The 19,802-nt window shown below is 51.8% G+C and overlaps 2 protein-coding genes across 2 annotated transcripts; both read right to left on the minus strand.

The window, feature by feature from the left end:
• Nucleotides 1–4,421: 4,421 nt before the first annotated feature.
• On the minus strand, nt 4,422–9,206 carry LOC142042926 (uncharacterized). Its single transcript, XM_075053502.1, is given in 5 exon segments — nt 4,422–4,589; nt 5,880–6,152; nt 6,234–7,483; nt 7,687–7,702; nt 8,238–9,206. Coding segments are annotated over 5 exon segments (2,676 nt in total).
• Nucleotides 9,207–11,763: 2,557 nt separating this feature from the next.
• Nucleotides 11,764–17,735, minus strand: LOC142042764 (uncharacterized). The gene is made up of 12 exons (XM_075053018.1): nt 17,534–17,735; nt 16,731–16,792; nt 16,124–16,277; nt 15,620–15,876; nt 15,142–15,227; nt 14,639–14,727; nt 14,427–14,553; nt 13,937–14,060; nt 13,362–13,490; nt 12,908–13,053; nt 12,495–12,620; nt 11,764–11,943 (listed from the first exon to the last, which is right to left on the minus strand). Exons 1-12 carry the CDS (start codon nt 17,610–17,612, stop codon nt 11,877–11,879), a joined length of 1,446 nt encoding a protein of 481 aa, XP_074909119.1. The 5' UTR covers nt 17,613–17,735; the 3' UTR covers nt 11,764–11,876.
• Between the last annotated feature and the right edge of the window lie 2,067 nt (nt 17,736–19,802).

The following is a 19,802-nucleotide window of genomic DNA, read 5'->3' on the forward strand; positions in this document are numbered from 1 at the left end:
GACATGGAGAATTCTGCAGCTTGTGTTTCTACAGTAGCCAAAGGCCATTCCCGTTCCCCAGCTCCGGGTCCTGTTCTCCAACGTGATTGCTGCTGCACCAGCTGAAGGCTTCCTTCTTGCAGAACAAGCCAAGAAATCCTTTTTAAGAGAGACTGCAAACACCTGGTCAGGAACGCGCTCCTCAGAGCTCAGGAGAGCCAGAGCAGTACCTGTTACTCAGGGCTTGAGTCCCGTCAGACGCCCTTTAGAGCAAAAAACCCACACGTGCTCTACGGCAAGGTAACAGGGGGCCTGGGAAATGTCAGTCATCCAAAAGGACTTCCCTCCCGTTGGAGACCAGCAAGTACCTTTCTAGTGCAGGAAGGAGAAGAGATGTGGTTGCAGAGTGACGGCTGATCAGCTCCGCGGAAGTTGGCGCAGAGCTGGAAGGCTGAATCAAAGAATAACGGTGACCAAAGCGCAAAGAGAATCCCCTGGGCTGGCTGTACAGATGTGAACCACCCTCTGCTCTTCAGGCAAACTAGAGGTGGTCTTACGGTGTGTGCATTGAGCGCCTTCCTGACAGGCCTTGATGCAGCATGCGAGTTGCTTCATTACAGTAGGGAGCAGCTGTCCTCTCTGAGGAAGGCAGGGGAAGCTGGGAGACCCGATGGGCTTTCCTGCCAACAAAGAGGAAGGAAAGGAGGTACAGAGGGTCCAAAAGAGAACTCGGTGGCAGCGCTTTGTCCTTCTGCTCTTGCCTGCTGTGACTGGGAAGACGTGAGCTCCGGGCGCCTGTCGTATGGGCTGTTGCATCATACGGCTGACGGGGAGCTGGGGACGTCCAGCTGGCAGGGCCAGACCTTGACGAGGTCTGCACGGCAGAAACATGCAACGAGGGAAAAACTGATGTGATTCCTGGGTTTAATCTGGCAGCCTTGTGTTCTTATACTGTTGGGCTGACCTAATAATATGAAGGTAGCTTTGAACACCTGGAACTTCTTTTTCGTGTCCTATTTTCCAGGCATCCCTTAATCTACGGTCTTCCTCCTAGGGAGGGTGAGTCGGGCCCGGTGTTAGTCAGCAGAATTTGCTGCTGGGGGCTCTCAGTTAGCGAGGTTTAGGAATACCTCTGTGGTGCCGCTTTGGGGAGTTTCTCCCTGCATCCGTCCTCTCTCCAGCGCTGAGGCAGGCATTGGGAAAGCTCGGTGCTTGCCCCTGCATCAGCACCTTCATCTCACTCAGAGGTGGGGATACAGCACTGACCTTCCGGCACCAGGAACTGTCAGGTAGGCGGAATGATCCTCCCGTCCATCCCGCGCTGCAATAAAGAACGCCTGCTTTCTAACACTCCAAAATTGAGCCTTAGAGAATTTCTGAAGGGCCGACTTAACGGTAACAGTCTCAGTTAATCCCAGGCGCCACAGGCCCTGTACCTGCTGCCATCGCCTCCTCTCCATCAGCTGTTTTCCAGTCTCTTCCACCTCACCCCAGCTCAGGTGCTCAGGGCTGACTGGGGGCTGCCGACCCTCGGGGCAGCCGCAGGAACCGCTCCGACCTTGGTTGTGGGGTTGTCCCTGGGGCTGAGCGCTCGGGCCCAGGGCTGGCGACCACGGAAGGGCCCGTGGGCCGTGAGGAATCCAGGTCCCCCCAGCCCCGTCCACGCTGGGAGATACCTGCCCCTGCCCCTGGTCTTATCCCCATCCCTATCCCCATCCCCATCCCTATCCCCCTCCTCGCCCCGGCTGCCCCCACCCCATCTCTCCTCCATTTCTCCTCAGGCCGCTCAGCCTCCCGCCCCCTCTAGCTGTGACTGACAGCCCGCCTCCGGCTCCGCTGATTGGCTCAGCCGTGGCCAATGGCGCAGCTGTTGCCAGGCCGGCAGGGGCAGCCGAGGCCTCTCCTCACAGAGCTGCCCCCCGCCGCTGGCGAAGGTGGACGGATGGATCCCCGGAGGGATGTCCCTGACTTTTTCTGGGAATGCTGTCCCGGAGCCCAGCCAGAACTAGGGCCGTGCCTTCCCCAGCCCGCTCTTCCCCCGCCTTGTTAGGTCTCCTTGTTGCCACCAGCTGGTTCCCAAGGCTGGGCCCGGTCCGCTCTCCTGGAAGCCAGGGCTGTGGCCTTGGCTTTTCGCCCTGCTCCCTCCCCTCGGCATCCTCAGCTCCACCACCTCAGGGTCACTGCAGCCAAGGCTGCTGCCGACTTTCAAATCCCCAACCAGTTCCTCCTTGTTCACCAGCGCCAGGTCCAGCACAGCACCTCTCCTGGGTTCCTCCATCTCCGATTGGGTTCCTCCCTCTCCTCTGGCTTCTTCCATCTCCGACTGGGTTCCTGCCTCTCCTTCTGGGTTCCTCCCTCTCCTTCTGGGTTCCTCCATCACCAGCACCAGGTTAAACAGAGCACCTCTCCTTCTGGGTTCCTCCATCACCAGCACCACGTCCAGCAGAGTACCTTTCCTTCTAGATTCCTGCCTGTCCTTTGGGTTCCTCCATCTCCTTCTGGGTTCCTCCCTGTCCTTCTGGGTTCCTCCATCACCAGCACCACGTCCAGCAGAGCACCTCTCCTTCTGGGTTCCTCCCTCTCCTCTAGGTTCCTCCATCTCCTTCTGGGTTCCTCCATCACCAGCACCACGTCCAGCAGAGCACCTCTCCTTCTGGATTCCTGCCTCTCCTCTAGGTTCCTCCATCTCCTTCTGGGTTCCTCCATCACCAGCACCACGTCCAGCAGAGCACCTCTCCTTCTGGATTCCTGCCTCTCCTTCTGGGTTCCTCCCTCTTCTTCTGGGTTCCTCCATCACCAGCACCAGGTCCAGCAGAGCACCTCTCCTTCTGGGTTCATCCATCTCCTATTGGGTTCCTCCCTCTCTTTCTGGGTTCCTCCATCACCAGCACCAGGTTAAACAGAGCACCTCTCCTTCTGGGTTCCTCCCTCTCCTCTGGGTTCCTCCATCTCCTCTGGGTTCCTCCATCAGCAGCACCAGGTCCAGCAGAGCACCTCTCCTTCTGGGTTCCTCCATCACATGCCAGGAACTGCACTCTAGAAGCCTCTTAGATTGCCTGAGCCCTGCTGGACCATCCTTCCAGCAGGTACCAGGGTGGTTCAGGTCCCCCATGAGGACCAGGGCCTGTGAACGTGAGGCTTCCTGCTTTACTTGTTTGAAGAAGACCTCGCCTACCTCTTCCTCCTGAACAGGAGGTCTCTAGCAGATCCCTGCTAACACTCCAGCCACCTTGGTCTGTCTGCTGACCCGGACCCACAGGCTGGCTCCTGTCCCACCCCAAGCAGGAGGCAAGTCCACCTCCTTGCCTTCCCGGCCGGTCCTTCCCCATGAGCCCGTGGCCCTCCACCGCAGCCCTCCCACGGTGCCGTTGTTACCGAAATCTCGGAATAAAAACTTATCAACACCAATTTAGTGTAGATAAGCAGACACTTCTTTATTGACGGCCGGGTGCGCGGGCGAGTCCTCTCACAAACCACGCACACCTGTAACCAAAACAATACACCTTATATTGAACTCACTTATGCATATTCATAAGATTACAAAGACGTCATTTGCATATTCATCGGATTTCCAGGAAATCATTTGCATATGTTAACGTCCATCACGCAGGCGCACTAAAGGTCTCTGGTGGTCTTCTAGAGTCCTCTGGTGGTCTTTCGTAGTCTTCCTCACTCGTCCGCTTCTTGACCTCTCAGGTGTTTCCAAGCAGCAAGCTGGTGTCCATAACGGTTTCCTTAGCCTTTAAAACAAACACTACAAGACTACCAATCTTTGTCAAAACTTCTGTGGTTAAATGATTTGGAACAATACTTAAATTCTTATGGTTACACATTATACAGTTCCTAAGCTCCTAAGTTTCTAAGGCTACACTTCAAACTCAACACTCCCATACTTATGCTTCACAATCTTCTACTTTTTAGTCAAACCAAACTCTTTTATAATCAGATTTTAATTTTCTTTTATCTTGTTATCTAAGTCCTAAATGTTCCTACTAGATGATCTTAGCCAATTTCTCCGGCCTTGGTACAGGGCTATACAGGGGATTTCACAGCAGGTACTGGTTGGGGTTAAATGTATAAAATACAACATACATATGATTTTGCTAAAATATTAAAATTAAATATGATTAATTCTAACTAAGAACAAATCAGTGACCAATTGGTAACATTTCCCCCCTTTGAAAGTGTTGAAGATTACTTCAATACTTTCACATCATCTTCATGACATTTACCCGCTATTAATTTGAGTAATGTTTTGCAAGCTGGCAAATCCCCTAATCAATCCTAACATCAAGTTTTCTTCAGACATTTTTTCAGGAATGCCAATCAGTTGTTCTGTTTCTATTTGCTTTTTGTTCTTAATCATCAAATCAGTCCGGATTTTCACCATCGTTATCTGCCGACCTAATATAAGGAGAACAATCACAAACACGTATGAAAAATTAGACATGTTTCAGGGTCAGTTTCAAAGTCTTTGGATCACGGTTAATAATCTTCCATGGAGTAGGTGCCTTCTTCACTCGGGTGTAGTGTATCCAAGCATCCGATTCTGCAATTTTAATAGCCGTAAAGGTGGTTGACAGTATCTGGAAGGGTCCTTTCCAACGTTCCTGCAGGGGTTCGAAAGTCCACGTTTTCACATAGACATAGTCTCCTGGTTGAAAGTCATGCACCGGAACTTCCAGGGATAATGGTCTATTCCACACCACTGCTCTTCTAATTGCAGTCAGAGTTTTTCCTAAGGAAAGCAAATAGTTATACACATCTTGTTTTCCTTTTACATGCATGTTCGGATTTGGTTCTGGAGATTCATAAGGTTTCCCATACAATAATTCATAAGGACTGACTGAGGTTCCACTCTTTGGCTGTACTCTGATTCGCAATAATGCCAATGGAAGTGCTTGAGGCCATTTTAAATTAGTCTCTTGACAAATTTTACTTATTTGCCTTTTTAAGGTTTGATTCATTCTTTCTACTTTCCCACTGGATTGCGGCTTCCATGGGGTATGCAAATCCCATGTGATACCCAGAATTTTGCTAACATTTTGGACTACTTCTGCAACAAAGTGTGGACCTCTGTCAGAAGAAATTCCAATAGGAACTCCAAACCTTGGAATAATTTCTCGTAGTAACCACTTTACTACTTCCTTTGCTTGTGTGGAACGACAGGGAAAAGCTTCTGGCCATCCTGAAAAAGTATCAACCCCCACCAGGATGTACCGATACCCATTTTGCCTAGGTAGTTCTGAAAAATCTACTTGCCAAAAATCTCCAGGCTCTATACCAGATTTTATTCAACCCATTTGAACCTTTTTCCTGATCACTGGATTATTTTTCAAACATACTTCACATTTTGCAGTTATGATTTTAGCTATTCCTAACATTCTGAGCGATACCACTTGTTTTTGTAAGGAAGTTACTAAGGCCTCTGCTCCCCAGTGACACTCCTGATGCTTTGTTTGAATTATTTCTCTCATCAGAAAGGCTGGAACTACTACCTGTCCTTTAGGTGTTACCCACCATCCGGCTAGGTTTTTCTTAGCATTTAATACTTGACCTAGCCTATCATCCTCCTCTGAGTATTTTGGTTCTTCCCTAGGGAGAGTTACTGTTTTAGAGGGAATTAGTGCCATTTGCAATGCTCGTCCCTTTGCCACCTTTCTTGCCGTTCGATCGGCTAAATTATTTCCAGCAATTTCTTTTGTGTTTTCAACTTGGTGTGCTTTACAGTGCATGATTGCTACCTGATCTGGTTTCTGAACTGCTTGTAATAATTGTAAAATTTCATCTTGGTGTTTAATATTTGATCCCTGGGAGGACAATAATCCTCTTTCTTTCCACAATGCTGCATGGACATGTACCACTCCAAAAGCATATTTTGAATCTGTCTAGATATTTACTTTCTTCTTCTCGCTTAGTTCTAAAGCTCGAATCAGAGCAATAAGTTCCGCTTTCTGAGCTGAGGTGGTACTTGGCAATGCTTCTGCTTCTATAACTGTGGTGTCTGTTGTTACCGCATATCCAGCGTATCGGACTCCTTGCTCCACAAAGCTGCTGCCATCCGTATACAGTTCCCAATCCGGTCGCTCCAGTGGTACATCCTTCAAATCTTCACGACTGGAGTAAACATACTCAATAGCAGCCAGGCAATCATGTTCCAATTGTCCTTCTTCCTGTACGGAACTTAAAAACACAGCTGGATTTGCCAGGTTAGTTGTTTTTAAAATTACATCATCTTGTTGTGTTAATATTACCTGGTACTTCATCATTCTGCTCGGAGATAGCCAGTGTCCCCCCTTTTGTTCTAGAACAGTTTTCACCATGTGTGGGACATAGACTGCTATTGTTTTTCCCAAGGTCAATTTCCGAGCTTCTTGTATGATCATTACTGTTGCAGCCACTGCCCTAAGACGATTTGGCCACCCTTTACTCACTGTGTCCAGTTGTTTGGAGAAGTAACCGACTGGTCGTTTCCAGCTTCCCATCTTCTGGGTTAACACACCAAGTGCCAGGCTTTGCCTTTCATGGACGAACAACTGAAAATCTTTAGTTAAATCAGGGAGGCCTAAAGCAGGTGCAGACATTAAAGCGCGTTTTAATTCTGTAAAGGCCCTTTGCTGTTCTGGACCCCACACAAAGGAAGAGTTCTTTTGGGCCTCATAGAACGGTTTAGCTATTAGACCGTAGTTCAAAATCCAAAGGCGACACCACCCCGCCATTCCCAAAAATGCTCTGAGTTCATGGATATTTTTCGGTTCAGGTATACTGCAAATAGTTTCTTTGCGATCCTTTCCCAGTTGTCGCTGTCCTTTTGAACTCTCAAAGCCCAGATATATCACAGTCTGACATGCTATTTGGGCTTTCTTCCTGGATACCTTATACCCAGTTAGTCCTAGAAAGTTCAAAAGGTCAATGGTTACCTGTATGCAGGTGAATCTTTCTTCTGTAGCAATCAATATGTCATCCACATATTGTAGAAGTAAATGTTCAGGCCTTGGTTTTTCCTGTTTCCAGATTTCAAGCTCCTTTGCCAGCTGGTTTCCGAAAATTGTCGGGCTGTTCTTAAATCCTTGGGGTAGTCTTGTCCATGTCAGCTACATTTTTCGTCCAGTTTGTGGATTTTCCCACTCAAAAGCAAACAGCTTTCTGCTTTCCTTTTCCAAGGGTATACAAAAGAAAGCATCTTTCAAATCAAGCACTGTAAACCACTGATGAGTCTCCTTTAATGCTGTTAACAATGTGTAAGGATTTGGAACCACAGGATATATGTTTTTGGTTATTTGATTCACTGTTCTTAAATCTTGCACTAACCTATATTCACCCGAGGGTTTTCTAACTGGTAGAATAGGAGTATTGTATTCAGATTCACATTCTTCTAAAATTTTATACTCTAAAAATTTATCGATCAATTTTTTCAATTCCTGCCTAACTTCTGGTTTGATTGGATATTGTTTAATTTTTACTGTTCCTGCACCTTCTTTTAAATCTATTTTCACAGGTGCTGCTAATTTTGATTTACCAGGAATATTTGTTTCCCATACTGTAGGGATCACTGCAGCATCCACCTCTGGTGGAATTTCCTGCTCTTCCACCTTTTCTTGTATCATCAGGATTTCTCCTGGTTTTGACTCAGGTATTTTTAAAAAAAATTCCCCATCCTCAAAAACAATTTGTGCATTTAGTTTGGATAACAAATCCCTTCCTAACAAGGGTATCGGGCATTCTGGTACATACAAAAATTCATGTGTAATTATTTTGTTTCCAAATTTCAAATCCAGGGGTTGCAGGAATGGTCTGTTTTCCTCCCTCCCTGTGGCTCCTACTATGTTTGCTGGTTTTGTTCTAATTTTTCCTTTACAGGTATTTAATACCGAGAATGTCGCTCCTGTATCTACTAGAAATTTAACTTCTTTTTCTCCCAGCTTAATTACAACCAGAGGCTCAGCTGGGTTCCCCTCCGGTCCCCTTCATTCATCCAAAACCATCATTCTGGCTACCTCTTTCTGAATGTTTCCTTTTGAACACTGTTCGTTCTTAGGACAATCTCTTTTCCAATGTCCTTCCTCTCTACACAAAGCACACTGATTCACTCCTAAGGGGGTGTTAAAGTTCCGATTGCCAGAGTTCATAAATCCTCCCCGTCCATAAGCACGTCGTCCTCTGCCTCTACCTCGTCCTCTGCCTGCTGTTTCTGTCATCACAGCCAATAATCTATTTTCTCTGTTTCTCCTTTCCTCTTTTTCTCTGTTATTATATACTTTCCAAGCTGCTTCCAACATTTTATTTAGGCTCCTTGAATCCCCTCCTTCCAGCTTCTGAAGTTTCTTTCTAATATCTGGTGCCGACTGCCCCATAAAAATCAAAGCCAGCTGTATCTGAGCCGCCTCTGTTTCTACTCTTAAATCAGTATATTTTCTAGCAGCTTCCTTCAATCTTTCCAGAAACGCTGAGGGAGATTCATTCTTATCTTGTCTCACCTCGTATAATTTAGACCAATTCAAAGATTTAGGCATAGCATGTTTAACTCCATATAAAATCCATTTCTGATATCGACTCAGCCTTTCTCTATGTTCCACGTTATTTGGATCCCACTGCGGATCCCCAGACGGAAAATTCTGCTCTAATGTTCCACCTGTTGTCCCACTCAATACAGCCACTTCTGCCTGTGCTTTGCCGGTCTTTAATACCATCTGCTTCTCTGTGTCATCCAGCAAATTATCCAGAATCACCTGTAAATCACTCCAGTCTGGATTCTGTGTTTTAATTATAGTATCCACCACTCTGCCTACCCTCTCCGGATCTTCTCTATACACTCCAGCTGCCTGTTTCCAAGCCATCAAGTCCGTAACTGAAAAGGGCACTTTGACATACACCGGCCCATCATTACCCACTCCCTGTCGCAGGGGAGCTACCGTTTGTGCTCGCTGCTGCCGCAGGGGAGCTACCATTTGTACTTGCTGTCGGGTCCTTCGCGAAACGGGGGTATGAATTACAACCTCAGACGGCTCTTCCTCCACATCCTCTAGTCCACTGCTAGCCGGCTCTTCCATCCGTTCCCCATACCCTGCACCCCAATTCCTTCCTCTCCTAGGAGGAGATATATCCAGTTCTGGCCCCTCATCCTCTTTGGGAGCAGTGGGAACAGTTATTTTCTTTAAACACTCCTTTCCAGTATCACATGCCAGACAGCATTTCTTCCCTTTCTTATTATCAGAAGTCACAGCCATCACCAAATTGTCTCTACTAGTTAGCTTACATTCATCCTGTCAATCCCATCTCTGTCTTAAGTAAAAGAATAAATCCACATATGGTACTTCACTCCATTTCCCTTCTCTTCTACAAAACAACATTAACTGCAGAATGGTGTTATAATTCAGTGTCCCATTCACGGGCCACCTTTCCTGATCCTCCAATGTATACAGAGGCCACTAATGATTACAGTATTCAATCATTTGATTTTTTACGTAAATCATCATGCAATTCACCCCAATGTGCCAACAAACATCCCAACGGAGATGTTTTTGGTATCTTTCCATCAGTAGACAAATTTCCCATACTCTTACTCTTAAATAATTTGGCAAATGCCATTATGTTTATACCCAATACCAAATATCTATTAAATATATATATATTTCAAATATCAAAAATCAATAATCAGTTATCAAATGTTAAATACCAAACCAAATATCAAATGCCAAGTATCAAATACAAAGTTTCAAATACCAAATGCATGTATCAAACACCGGATATCAAATACCTGATCTTATACAAATAACAATTGTTGCCAGGTAATGGAGTCCACCTACTTGTCTAGGGCACGGACAAAGCCGACTTCCCTAAGCAAGAGTCATAACCAATATCCCCTGGCAAGATTAGTAACCAACTAATATATTCACACTTTATAACTTTCAACCTTAATAAAAGACACTACAATCGTTGTCAAGTCTCGCTTCGTGCTCGATTGCACGTCCCACACTTACAACAGTCACACTCACAATACTTCCAAATACTCAATGTATGTCACCAAAATACACATACACTCTAACCCACTCCAAAATGCTTTTGAAGCTGGGACTCTAACCCAGAATCTTCAAAAGTTGTGGGACTCTAACCCGCTCCAAAATGCTTTTGAAGCTGGGACTCTAACCCAGAATCTTCAAAAGTTGTGGGACTCTAACCCACTCCAAAATGCTTTTGAAGCTGGGCCTCTAACCCAGAATCTTCAAAAGTTGTGGGACTCTAACCCACTCCAAATTGTCCAACCCAGCAATAGCTTTCGCTTATGTCTTACGGGCAGACGCCTAGGCTTCCACTTCCTTCAGGATCCTTTAGTGCAACCCTGCGCAGCTTTCGCCGCGTCTGACAGGCAGACGATACCGGTGGGACTCTAACCCACTCGGGGGGACTCTAACCCCAAACGATACCGGTGGGACTCTAACCCACTCGGGGGGACTCTAACCCCACTTAGTGGGACTCCAACCCACTTACTTAGTGGGACTCTAACCCACTCGGATAGCTATCCTTATTATTTCAAAGAAAGAAGTGTCTTACCAAATCCAGGGGACGTCGCAAAGAGCCTTATGGATCGGGGATCGATGGGTATCCCCGAGAAATCCTCGGTGCCGGCAGGAACCGATCAAGTCCCCGACTCCTCCGGTCTCTCTCAGCGAGGTCCCATCTGGGTCGCCAAAAACTGTTACCGAAATCTCGGAATAAAAACTTATCAACGCCAATTTAGTGTAGATAAGCAGACACTTCTTTATTGACGGCCGGGTGCGCGGGCGAGTCCTCTCACAAACCACGCACACCTGTAACCAAAACAATACACCTTATATTGAACTCACTTATGCATATTCATAAGATTACAAAGACGTCATTTGCATATTCATCGGATTTCCAGGAAATCATTTGCATATGTTAACGTCCATCACGCAGGCGCACTAAAGGTCTCTGGTGGTCTTCTAGAGTCCTCTGGTGGTCTTTCGTAGTCTTCCTCACTCGTCCGCTTCTTGACCTCTCAGGTGTTTCCAAGCAGCAAGCTGGTGTCCATAACGGTTTCCTTAGCCTTTAAAACAAACACTACAAGACTACCAATCTTTGTCAAAACTTCTGTGGTTAAATGATTTGGAACAATACTTAAATTCTTATGGTTACACATTATACAGTTCCTAAGCTCCTAAGTTTCTAAGGCTACACTTCAAACTCAACACTCCCATACTTATGCTTCACAATCTTCTACTTTTTAGTCAAACCAAACTCTTTTATAATCAGATTTTAATTTTCTTTTATCTTGTTATCTAAGTCCTAAATGTTCCTACTAGATGATCTTAGCCAATTTCTCCGGCCTTGGTACAGGGCTATACAGGGGATTTCACAGCAGGTACTGGTTGGGGTTAAATGTATAAAATACAACATACATATGATTTTGCTAAAATATTAAAATTAAATATGATTAATTCTAACTAAGAACAAATCAGTGACCAATTGGTAACACCGTCTACCCACCACACCTCCGTGGTCACAGCCCTGTAATCCCACGCAGATTCTGGCCCTGCGAGTGGTTCTCCACGCTGCGTGCGGGAGCGTGCGGGCACTTCAGGGAAGCACCAGCTGTGCTGGTTTCCCCGGGAAGGGGGCGAGAGCCTCCTCCGTCGTGCTACCTCCGTGTTGGGATGTGCGGCAGAGGGGCTGCACGTGTTTGCGCTGTGGGGTATGCGTGGACTTTACTCCCTCCTGCCCCTACGAGCCGTTCTGGGATCACGCACGGGGGGGGTGTAACCCCTTTAGACCATCACCAGGCACAGACCAGTCAGTCCAGCTGGGAACAGCCCCAGAGCCCTTTATTTTGTATTTTTAGGTGGATCTGAGAAGCTGAGAAGCCTCCCAGCCCCTTTTTGCTAACAGCCACTGCTACAGCTGCCGCCTCCGGCACCTTCTCCTCCGCTGCGGTACCAGCATCGCGTGCTAGGGAGGAAGAAAGAAAGCCTGTGAGCGTATGGACAGGGAGAAGGCAGAGAAATCCTGCAGGCGTCGCTCAGGCCACCGGTGATGGGATCTGCTTGCGACGAAGCCTCCAGTTGCCTATGAAGAGGGGGAGGCCCCTGATGCCCAAGGCCCTGAGAAGGTCCCAGGTGCAGCTGATGAGCCTGGGGCTGAGTCGAGTGGGGCAGAGACCTTGGGGGTCCCGTACAGGCGTCCCCCTCGGGGCAAGGTGTCTTGGGGCAGGACTCTGCGAGGGAAGGACGTGCTCTCTGGTTTGGAACGGGGAGAGGCGGCCATCGGAGGGATCCCTCTGTCTTCAGCCAGGACTTTCACGTCCCACATGGAAAGCCAATTCTAGGTGCCCAGGCAGCCCCCTTGGCTGCCAGGGAGGTCCAGCCCAAAGCCAGCCTCCAGAACCTGCTTCCGTCTCACCAGGGGTGTCAGAGAAATGCCCTCTTTCCCCCAGGGCTGCCCTCGGTGGAGGGACGGGCCTCGCAGCCGGGGAAGCACCATCCCTCTTTGGAGATAGTTACCAGGGGAGCTGCCTCTGCTGCTCCAGCTTCCGCCGCTTGTTCTCAGTGACGTGCCTGAAGATGGTCCTCCGTTCCTGATGCGGCTCCAGCCTCCTGAGGACCTGGGCCGCTCGTGGCGAAAGGTGGCTGCAACAACAGGGGAACGTCATCCCTCAGCCTCTGCCGGAGACCCCGCCTGCCTCTGCCCTCGCACAGCCCCTGCACCCACCCGGTGCCGCGTGTACTCAGCCTTCCACCCTGCGGTCAGCTTTGGGTCTTAGCTGCGGGGGTAACCCAGGTCATCCCCGCGTTAGGAGACATCGGAAGGTGTCCTACGCAACCCCAGGACGCAGGCACGGGGGACGCGGACATCCCTGCGGGGTCACGGCCGCTCGAGTGCCCCCAGGCTGCGGCCGGAGCCGGCGCACACTTACTCAGGCTGGAGTCTCTGCAGCTGGGCGGCTGCTGCCATCTCCTCTGCTGGGAGAGGGTTTTCAGCCTTCCGCCACCTCCCGCCGACCTCCTTTCTCCTGGGCTGGGCTGGAGGGTGGGGAGCCCGAATGCCTTCAGTGCCGAGCACCTGCCGAGGAGGAGACGCTCTCAGCAAACCAGACGGCAAACAGAGGCGCCGTTTCCCAGAGGACCTCTCGAAAGGAGCCTGCAGCGGGACCTGGGGGCCGGGAGGCTCAGCACCAGCGTGCCCGTCATCACGGCTGACGGCTGCTTTTGCCCCTCGGGTCCTGCTGCCAATCTCTCCCTCACCCAGATGAGCGGGCAAACCCCTGCCCTGCGGCTGGGTGTCAGTCCCGCTCCCACCCCCCTGGAGACCTGCCGCCCCGACGGAGAGGGCCGCTGCTGCTCTCAGCGGTGTCAATCGCTGCCCCGTACCTGGGGCGGTTGTCGCTCCTCCCCTGCAGACCAGGCCTCCCACGCCGCCCATTCTGCCTTTGCTTGCTGTCGCCGCTCTTCCCACCGGGTCTTCACTCGCTCCCACTCTGCAGACAGCTTCCAGACCTCCTGGAGGGGACAGAAGCGCAGCAGCAGGCAGGATTAGTCTCAGCTCCCGGCGGGGCTTCCTTCGGGTCTGACCCGTGTTGGTGCCCCTTGCCTCAGCCGGTCGGTCGGCAGCGCTTTGCCCCTAACAGATCGGGGGCCGTGGAGTCACGCCAGGCTCCTCAACTCACGGCAAACACAGCGGAGTGACCAAAGACCTCCACTGTCAACGACCTAGAAAGGACTTGTACGTTCTCCATAGCCCCTGGCCCGAAGAAAAAGTGTTTCATGACAACGCGGGGGCAACAGCAGGCGGGAAGGGCGTGCAGCACCTCCCTTTTCCTGAAGAAGATCTGAAGGAGGTGACGATGAACGCACGCCAAGGGAGCCTTTCAGGACGGCTCTCTGCCCAAAGAGGCTTTTGCCGAGTCTCGAACAGCACGGTAGTTACAGCAAGGCAGAGCACGTACCTGCAGCGCTCTCCTGCAGCCTTCAGAAGACGGGAGCGCAGCGGTGGGCCTGGCTGGAGGAGCTGGCTCCTGCCTGCTTGCCTCCTTCGTCCTGGGGGAGCTGCCTGGACATGGTGGGAGCAGACTGCAAAGAGACACCAGGAGGAGGCGGCGTGAGCGTGGGGCAGGTGGGTGCCCCATGCTCTCCGTCTGCTATCAAAGCTCCCCAGGCTGGCAGAAGAAGCGGTGGAGGTGGGACCGTTTCCCATCAGATGGATGGGAGAGGACTGCACCTCAGGTCTGCTGTAGGAGCAAGCAAAGTAACGTGGGGTGCGCTCAACCTCCGCTGCCTTCCCCACTAAGGGGCCTGTGATGGGGCAAACAAGCTCGTAAAAACCGTGGGGCACGTGCCAGGGACCTTCCCGAGTCCCTACAGCCGGAGTTTCCAAAGGGGACGTCTCTCCTACGTGGGCGCAAGGGTCCCTTTCATCCCTTCCCACAAGGGTCTCACCTGGCAGAAGGCTTCTTCTTCTCCGTGTCTTGCTGCCTGGTGCCCGGCCCCTGGTTTGGCAGCGCGGGGAGGGAATACTTCACCCGCCTCTGCAGCAGCTTGTCAGGCGCCTGGCTTCCCTCTGTACCTGGGAAAGGAGGAAGCTCTTCAGAGCAGCCCCGTGGGGAGTGCGTTTGAACCGGGCTCTGGACAGCAGGGACCCCTTCCCGTACCTCTTCTGACCCTGTGCTTTTCTGCAACCTTCTTGTGCCAGGCGGAGAAAGCCTCGGACGCCGGTCTGCCGATCACCAGGAACTGAAACCTGGAACGCGAATGATGACACAGGCTTGAAGACCGGTGACCTCCTACCCTCTGCAGCTTGCCGGCACTAATCCTCCCGACTGTCGTGGAGGCGTCGCATCCCTTTTCCTTTGTGGCCCTGCACAGGTTTTAGCGGCAATCTCCCCCAACCCAACGCTGCCTCACCATGTGCAGTTGGTTCTCGCTGATGGCAATGGCAACAGGCTGGGCGTGAGAAACACGATCACGATGCCGGGTCACTCCAGGAGAATACACGCATAGTGCCAGCTCAGCATTAGTTAACCAGAAACCAGTCGCTTCACGATTGATCCCTGACTCGATGCCGAATGTCGAGCCCTGACAACGCGTGCTCCTGAGCAGGAGCTGGGAAGCCGCCCGCTCGGCCGGTCAAGGGCTGCAGAGGAAAAGCACTCACCTCGGGAACGCGTGGGCAGGAGCAGCCTGCACCTCCTGAGCGGCGGTCGCTCCACCGGAGACAGCTGCCCCTGGCATCCACAGCCTCTGCAAAGCGACACAGAGCTGTTAGAAGGTTTCCAAGGCAGTTTCCTCTTGGCTCCCAAAGGAAGCAGACCTGTCTCCCGCTCCAAAAGCAAGCCGCTTCTCCAAACCTCTCTGCCAAATCCTCCTCCATCAGCGTTAGCCCTTGCTCTGCTCTGGAGAAGCTGCACAGCCAACACTGAGACCGCCCGCGCAATAACACCGCTGGGCTTTTTGTAGGGCAAGGACCCAGGAGAAACTTTCTTTGCTAATGGAGAAGTCAGCGGGGGCAAGCACGGGGAAAGGTGTTTGACTGTCCTGCCACGTCCAGGCTGGCCAACGGCGACCGGGTTGCTCACCCTTCCTTAGGCTTCCCAAAGACACGGAAGCAGCCCTCAAAACCTCGAGCGACTTACAGTGTGAAGCAGCGCAATCCGGCTGGCCTTCCTCTCCAGCCCTGTGACGCAGTCAGAATAGAACCGCATGCACAGGAGGTCGTCTTTGCAGGACAGAACACCAATGCCCTTGAAGGCGAAGGAGAGGCGCTGCCCGTTCTTCAGTTGGGAAGAGTACAAGAGGATGGTCTCTTGCACGCAGTCCTTCACCACGTGCTGTGGGAAGGAGGTGGCTCGCGACAGCCGCTTGTAGTTCAGCGGCTCGATCTTGACATTGCCTGCGAGGAGGAGGAACGTGGTCACTGTCACAGCAGGCCAAATTTCCACATAAGATTCATAACAAAATGCCAGAGGGAAGGGCGCTCATAGAAACAGGGGAGCAGTTAGTTTGGGGGGAGCTCAAGCCACCCCCTGACCTTTAGAGGCAGTTCTCTACTTCTCCCAGCCCTTCCCAAAGAGCCGAGAACACACGGTCCCCCCCCAGACATGGAGGGGGAAAGCGGAGGGTGGCCGCTGCTTTCTCACCAGGGATAACCACTGTGGGGAACGCGAGCTCCTGCACACACAACACATCAAGCTCCAGTCGGAAGACGGGTCTTCGAACCACGTACACCTCTTCTTTGCCCTGGAATTGCTCTTGGAGCATAGCGAAGGTCCCGAGTCCTGCGACCAGGACACCCTGCCCAGGAAAAAGACAAAAAGGCTGATGAGCGAGTACTTCAGAGATGGGAAAAGTGAAAGCTTAGGAAAAGGCCCGTGTTCTCCATTTGTTTTCTTGCCCGCCTCAAAATATTCGCTGACATCCCTTGGCTAGAGAAGATCCCAGGCAATTCCAGCCCAGGGAGGGAATACCCCTGGGACTGATTCCCAGGGATTATCCTTGGCATGGCACCAGCATAATCGCCTGCCTCTCTGCTCGGCCTCTCCGCTCTGACCACAGCGAAGGGTGAAGCCCTATCGTGTGCTGAATGCTTTCTCAGACTAGATCTGGACTTGGTTTCTCTCCCGGTTGACCAAGAAGCAGCTCTGGGCACACGGGCTTGTCTCGGTGTGCCGCCACGATGCTCAGGGAGGGCTCGCTTCCCGGGGCCCAGGCCCTCCGGGGCAAAGGGGGAGCAAGACGCCAGCCCACCTTGTCCTGCTTCAGCTGTCCCAGGATGTACGCAGACACAGCATCCCAAATAGCCACAACCTCTGGAAAGCAAAGGAAAGAGGTGTTGGGCTCCAGGCCAGCCAGCTCACAGCCTCTCGGCAAGCTCCTCGCCCAGGGGTTGACAGATGCCGGCGTCCGCAAACAGCCCAGACAAACGCGGCCACGGCTGCGGAGCTGGGCTGTGCCCCGATTTCCAACTGCCAGCCTTACTCTGCTCCCGGGGCAGGGCTGGGGTACAAATGGGGATGTGGGAAGGGCTCAGGACCGGGGCTGTGGCCATCTAACCCCCAGAAAGCCTTGGCACCCCAGAGCCCAGGACGTGATCTGCCAGCCTGGTGGCACAAGGGGGTCCCACGGGGAGGACGAGAGGTTCTCCCAAAGGAGACTTTCTTCAAGGGAAAGGGCTGACTTACAGCACAGGCATTTCCAGCCGGCTCGCGAGAGCCTTGTGGGAGGTGTAGCTGTCCCCCCCAGCCCCCGGGACACAGAAGCCCTTTTCATCCCAGAGCCGGAACCCCACGAGGGGCCAGCTTCCAGGGAAAGCTGGCCCTGGATGGCCCCCCTCGCAAGGGGACGGAGCCATTCCCATGGGAGCCTCGGGGCTCCGGGCAGCACCAAGACCTGGTTGCCACATCGTCCCCCGAGTCCAGTGGGACCCCCAGGCAGGGCTCTCGCAGCAGCCCCCAGCCCTGTCCAGTCACCCCCACAGCCCGGCAGCTGCAGCTTTTTCCAGAGGCCAGCCCCGCTGCGACCCCTCGGGAAGGAATTCCCAAACCCCTTACCCTTGGTGGAGAGCTGCAGGAGCGTGGGGAACAAGCTGCTGAGCTCCAAGCTGACGGCCACGGTGCAGCAGCCCTCCATCGCGCCTGCCGCTTGCCCTCCGCTCAGGGAAAGGGATGCTCTTCGCAGCTCCTCGCCCAAAACTCCTCTCCGACGTGCCCCTGCTCCTCTGCCGGTTACAACGGGTGCCCCCAGCGCAGCCCCGCTGCCTCCCGATCCCGCTCCTGGCTGTGGAGCAGCTCCGAAGCACAGCAGTGGGGAGCCCCTGAGCAGTGCCCAGCAGCGCCCAAGCCTCGCCGGGAAGTGACGGCAGCGCTGGGGAGACCTCCCTGGGATGCGGGGCATCCCCCTGTGACATCAGCCCGCATCGTTTGAAGGTGCATTATGACGCCAGCAGGGAGCCGGCGCAGCTGGGGAGAGAGGAGATGGATTTCCCTTCTCGTCCTGGGAAGCAGTCATCCCCGTTCTCTCCGAGTTGCTCCGGCAGAGCTTGCCGTTACCTGTGCTGGGAATTGTTAGGATGAATAGCCTGGCTTAGCACTAGAAGCTAAAGGAGTTGAAGCCTCAGGCCGCAAGAGCTGAGCCAGAGTCAACTTTTTGATAAAGCTAATGCTGCTAACCCAGAACTAGCTGAAACTGGCAGATGCGAGCAGAATGAAGACGACCAAGGAAACCATTCCGAGAGAACGAGGTAACTTCAGAAGAATGCCGGCCCAGTGTGGAAGAATTGCTGGAGGTGACTTACTGACATGTCCCCCCGCCTCTCTTACGGGAAGGCGAACCGCCAGGGTGGAATACAGTGGATATGCAAGGAATCTGTTCCATAATAATTCCCTAAGCAACATAATCTGCAACCTTCGACGTCAGCAACACGAGGGGAGCTTGGTGTGCTGACTCTGAGAAACAACACGGAGGGCGGAGCAGAGCGGAGACACCGCGGCCAGGCTCTGCGAAATCACCGCAGGGATGGGGAACTGGAACCACAGGAACAAGAATGGAAGGTTCCTGCATTGAATCCACTAGAGCAAGGAGGTGAAGCAATGGGGTTCTGTCAACGCTGTTGTCTTACTTCTGATTTATAAGTGCCCAGCTCTGGAGCACTGACATGGAACTTTGCTCATTATAATCTCATTATAATAGCAAAACACACCTCTGTCCCAAAAGCTACCTGCCTCTAAGGTGCAACCACCCCTCACTGAGCATGCGCTCTGAATTTTCTCTAGCATAGACCTTTAGAAGTAAAGCGAGGAGATTTTACACCCATCATGATAAAGGTATGTATGACTAGAGTCACTCAAGCTCCACCTAAAAATAAGAAAATAGTATAAAAGGGCTTAAGAGAGGAGGAATGCTGGGGAAGATACCATCATAGACAAGTCGGGAGGACATCGCTGACTTCTGGGATCAGTCGAGGGGTTGAACCTCTCTTCCCCTCCCCGCCCCCCCCCCCCCCCCCAATGAGATGCCTACTGGGTGAGATTCGGACCCTCAGTTATACCGAGTGCTTCCCCGGGAAACTCAGAAATCTCTGTAGAGTTTTTCCATAATTTAGTGTGCTTGTAGTCGACTGCATTATTATTTGCACGTGCTTTGCAGACAGTGTACGTATCACCGGCAATCCAAAAGAACCTGTACTCCTCTTGCTTTAATAAACTGTACTATTCATTAAAATCTAGCCGTGATAACTCGTTGAACGTGACTAAATTGAAAGGACAGTGCACTATTAGTGCATCTGTAATCGTGATAGTTCAATATATCGAACGTGACCGGAGTTAGAGTGCTGAATTGGGCATCACTCAGAATCTAAGCCTGGCCGCCCCCAGCCCCTCTGATATCTGAGGACAAGCTGGAATGCACGGGGGTTTATTTTCTGCCAAACTTTGTTACGCTTTAACGCAGCAGTCCCCTTGTCACCATCACTGTGTCACAGTCACCATGTCTCCTTGTCACCATCACCAGCACTGTGTCACCACCTCTGGCACCATCGCTGTGTCACCGTCACCATGTCACCATCGCAATATCACCGACCCCACCATGTGGTACTGGGCCCTCTGGGAATGGGGACACCATCAGTGTCAGTGTGTCACCATCACCACCTCACAGTACCCATCCTGCTGATGGATGGCGGCACTGTCACCGTGCCACCGTCACCATGTCACTGTCACCATCATCACCCCACGGTACTCGCCCTGCTGCCATATGGTGCCACCCAGTGCCCTCCCAGTGCCCCCAGTGCCCCTCCGGTACTCCCCCAGTGCTCCCAGTGACCCC

The sequence above is a fragment of the Buteo buteo genome, chromosome 21 (assembly GCF_964188355.1).
Source record: "Buteo buteo chromosome 21, bButBut1.hap1.1, whole genome shotgun sequence".
Taxonomy (NCBI): Eukaryota; Metazoa; Chordata; class Aves; order Accipitriformes; family Accipitridae; genus Buteo; species Buteo buteo.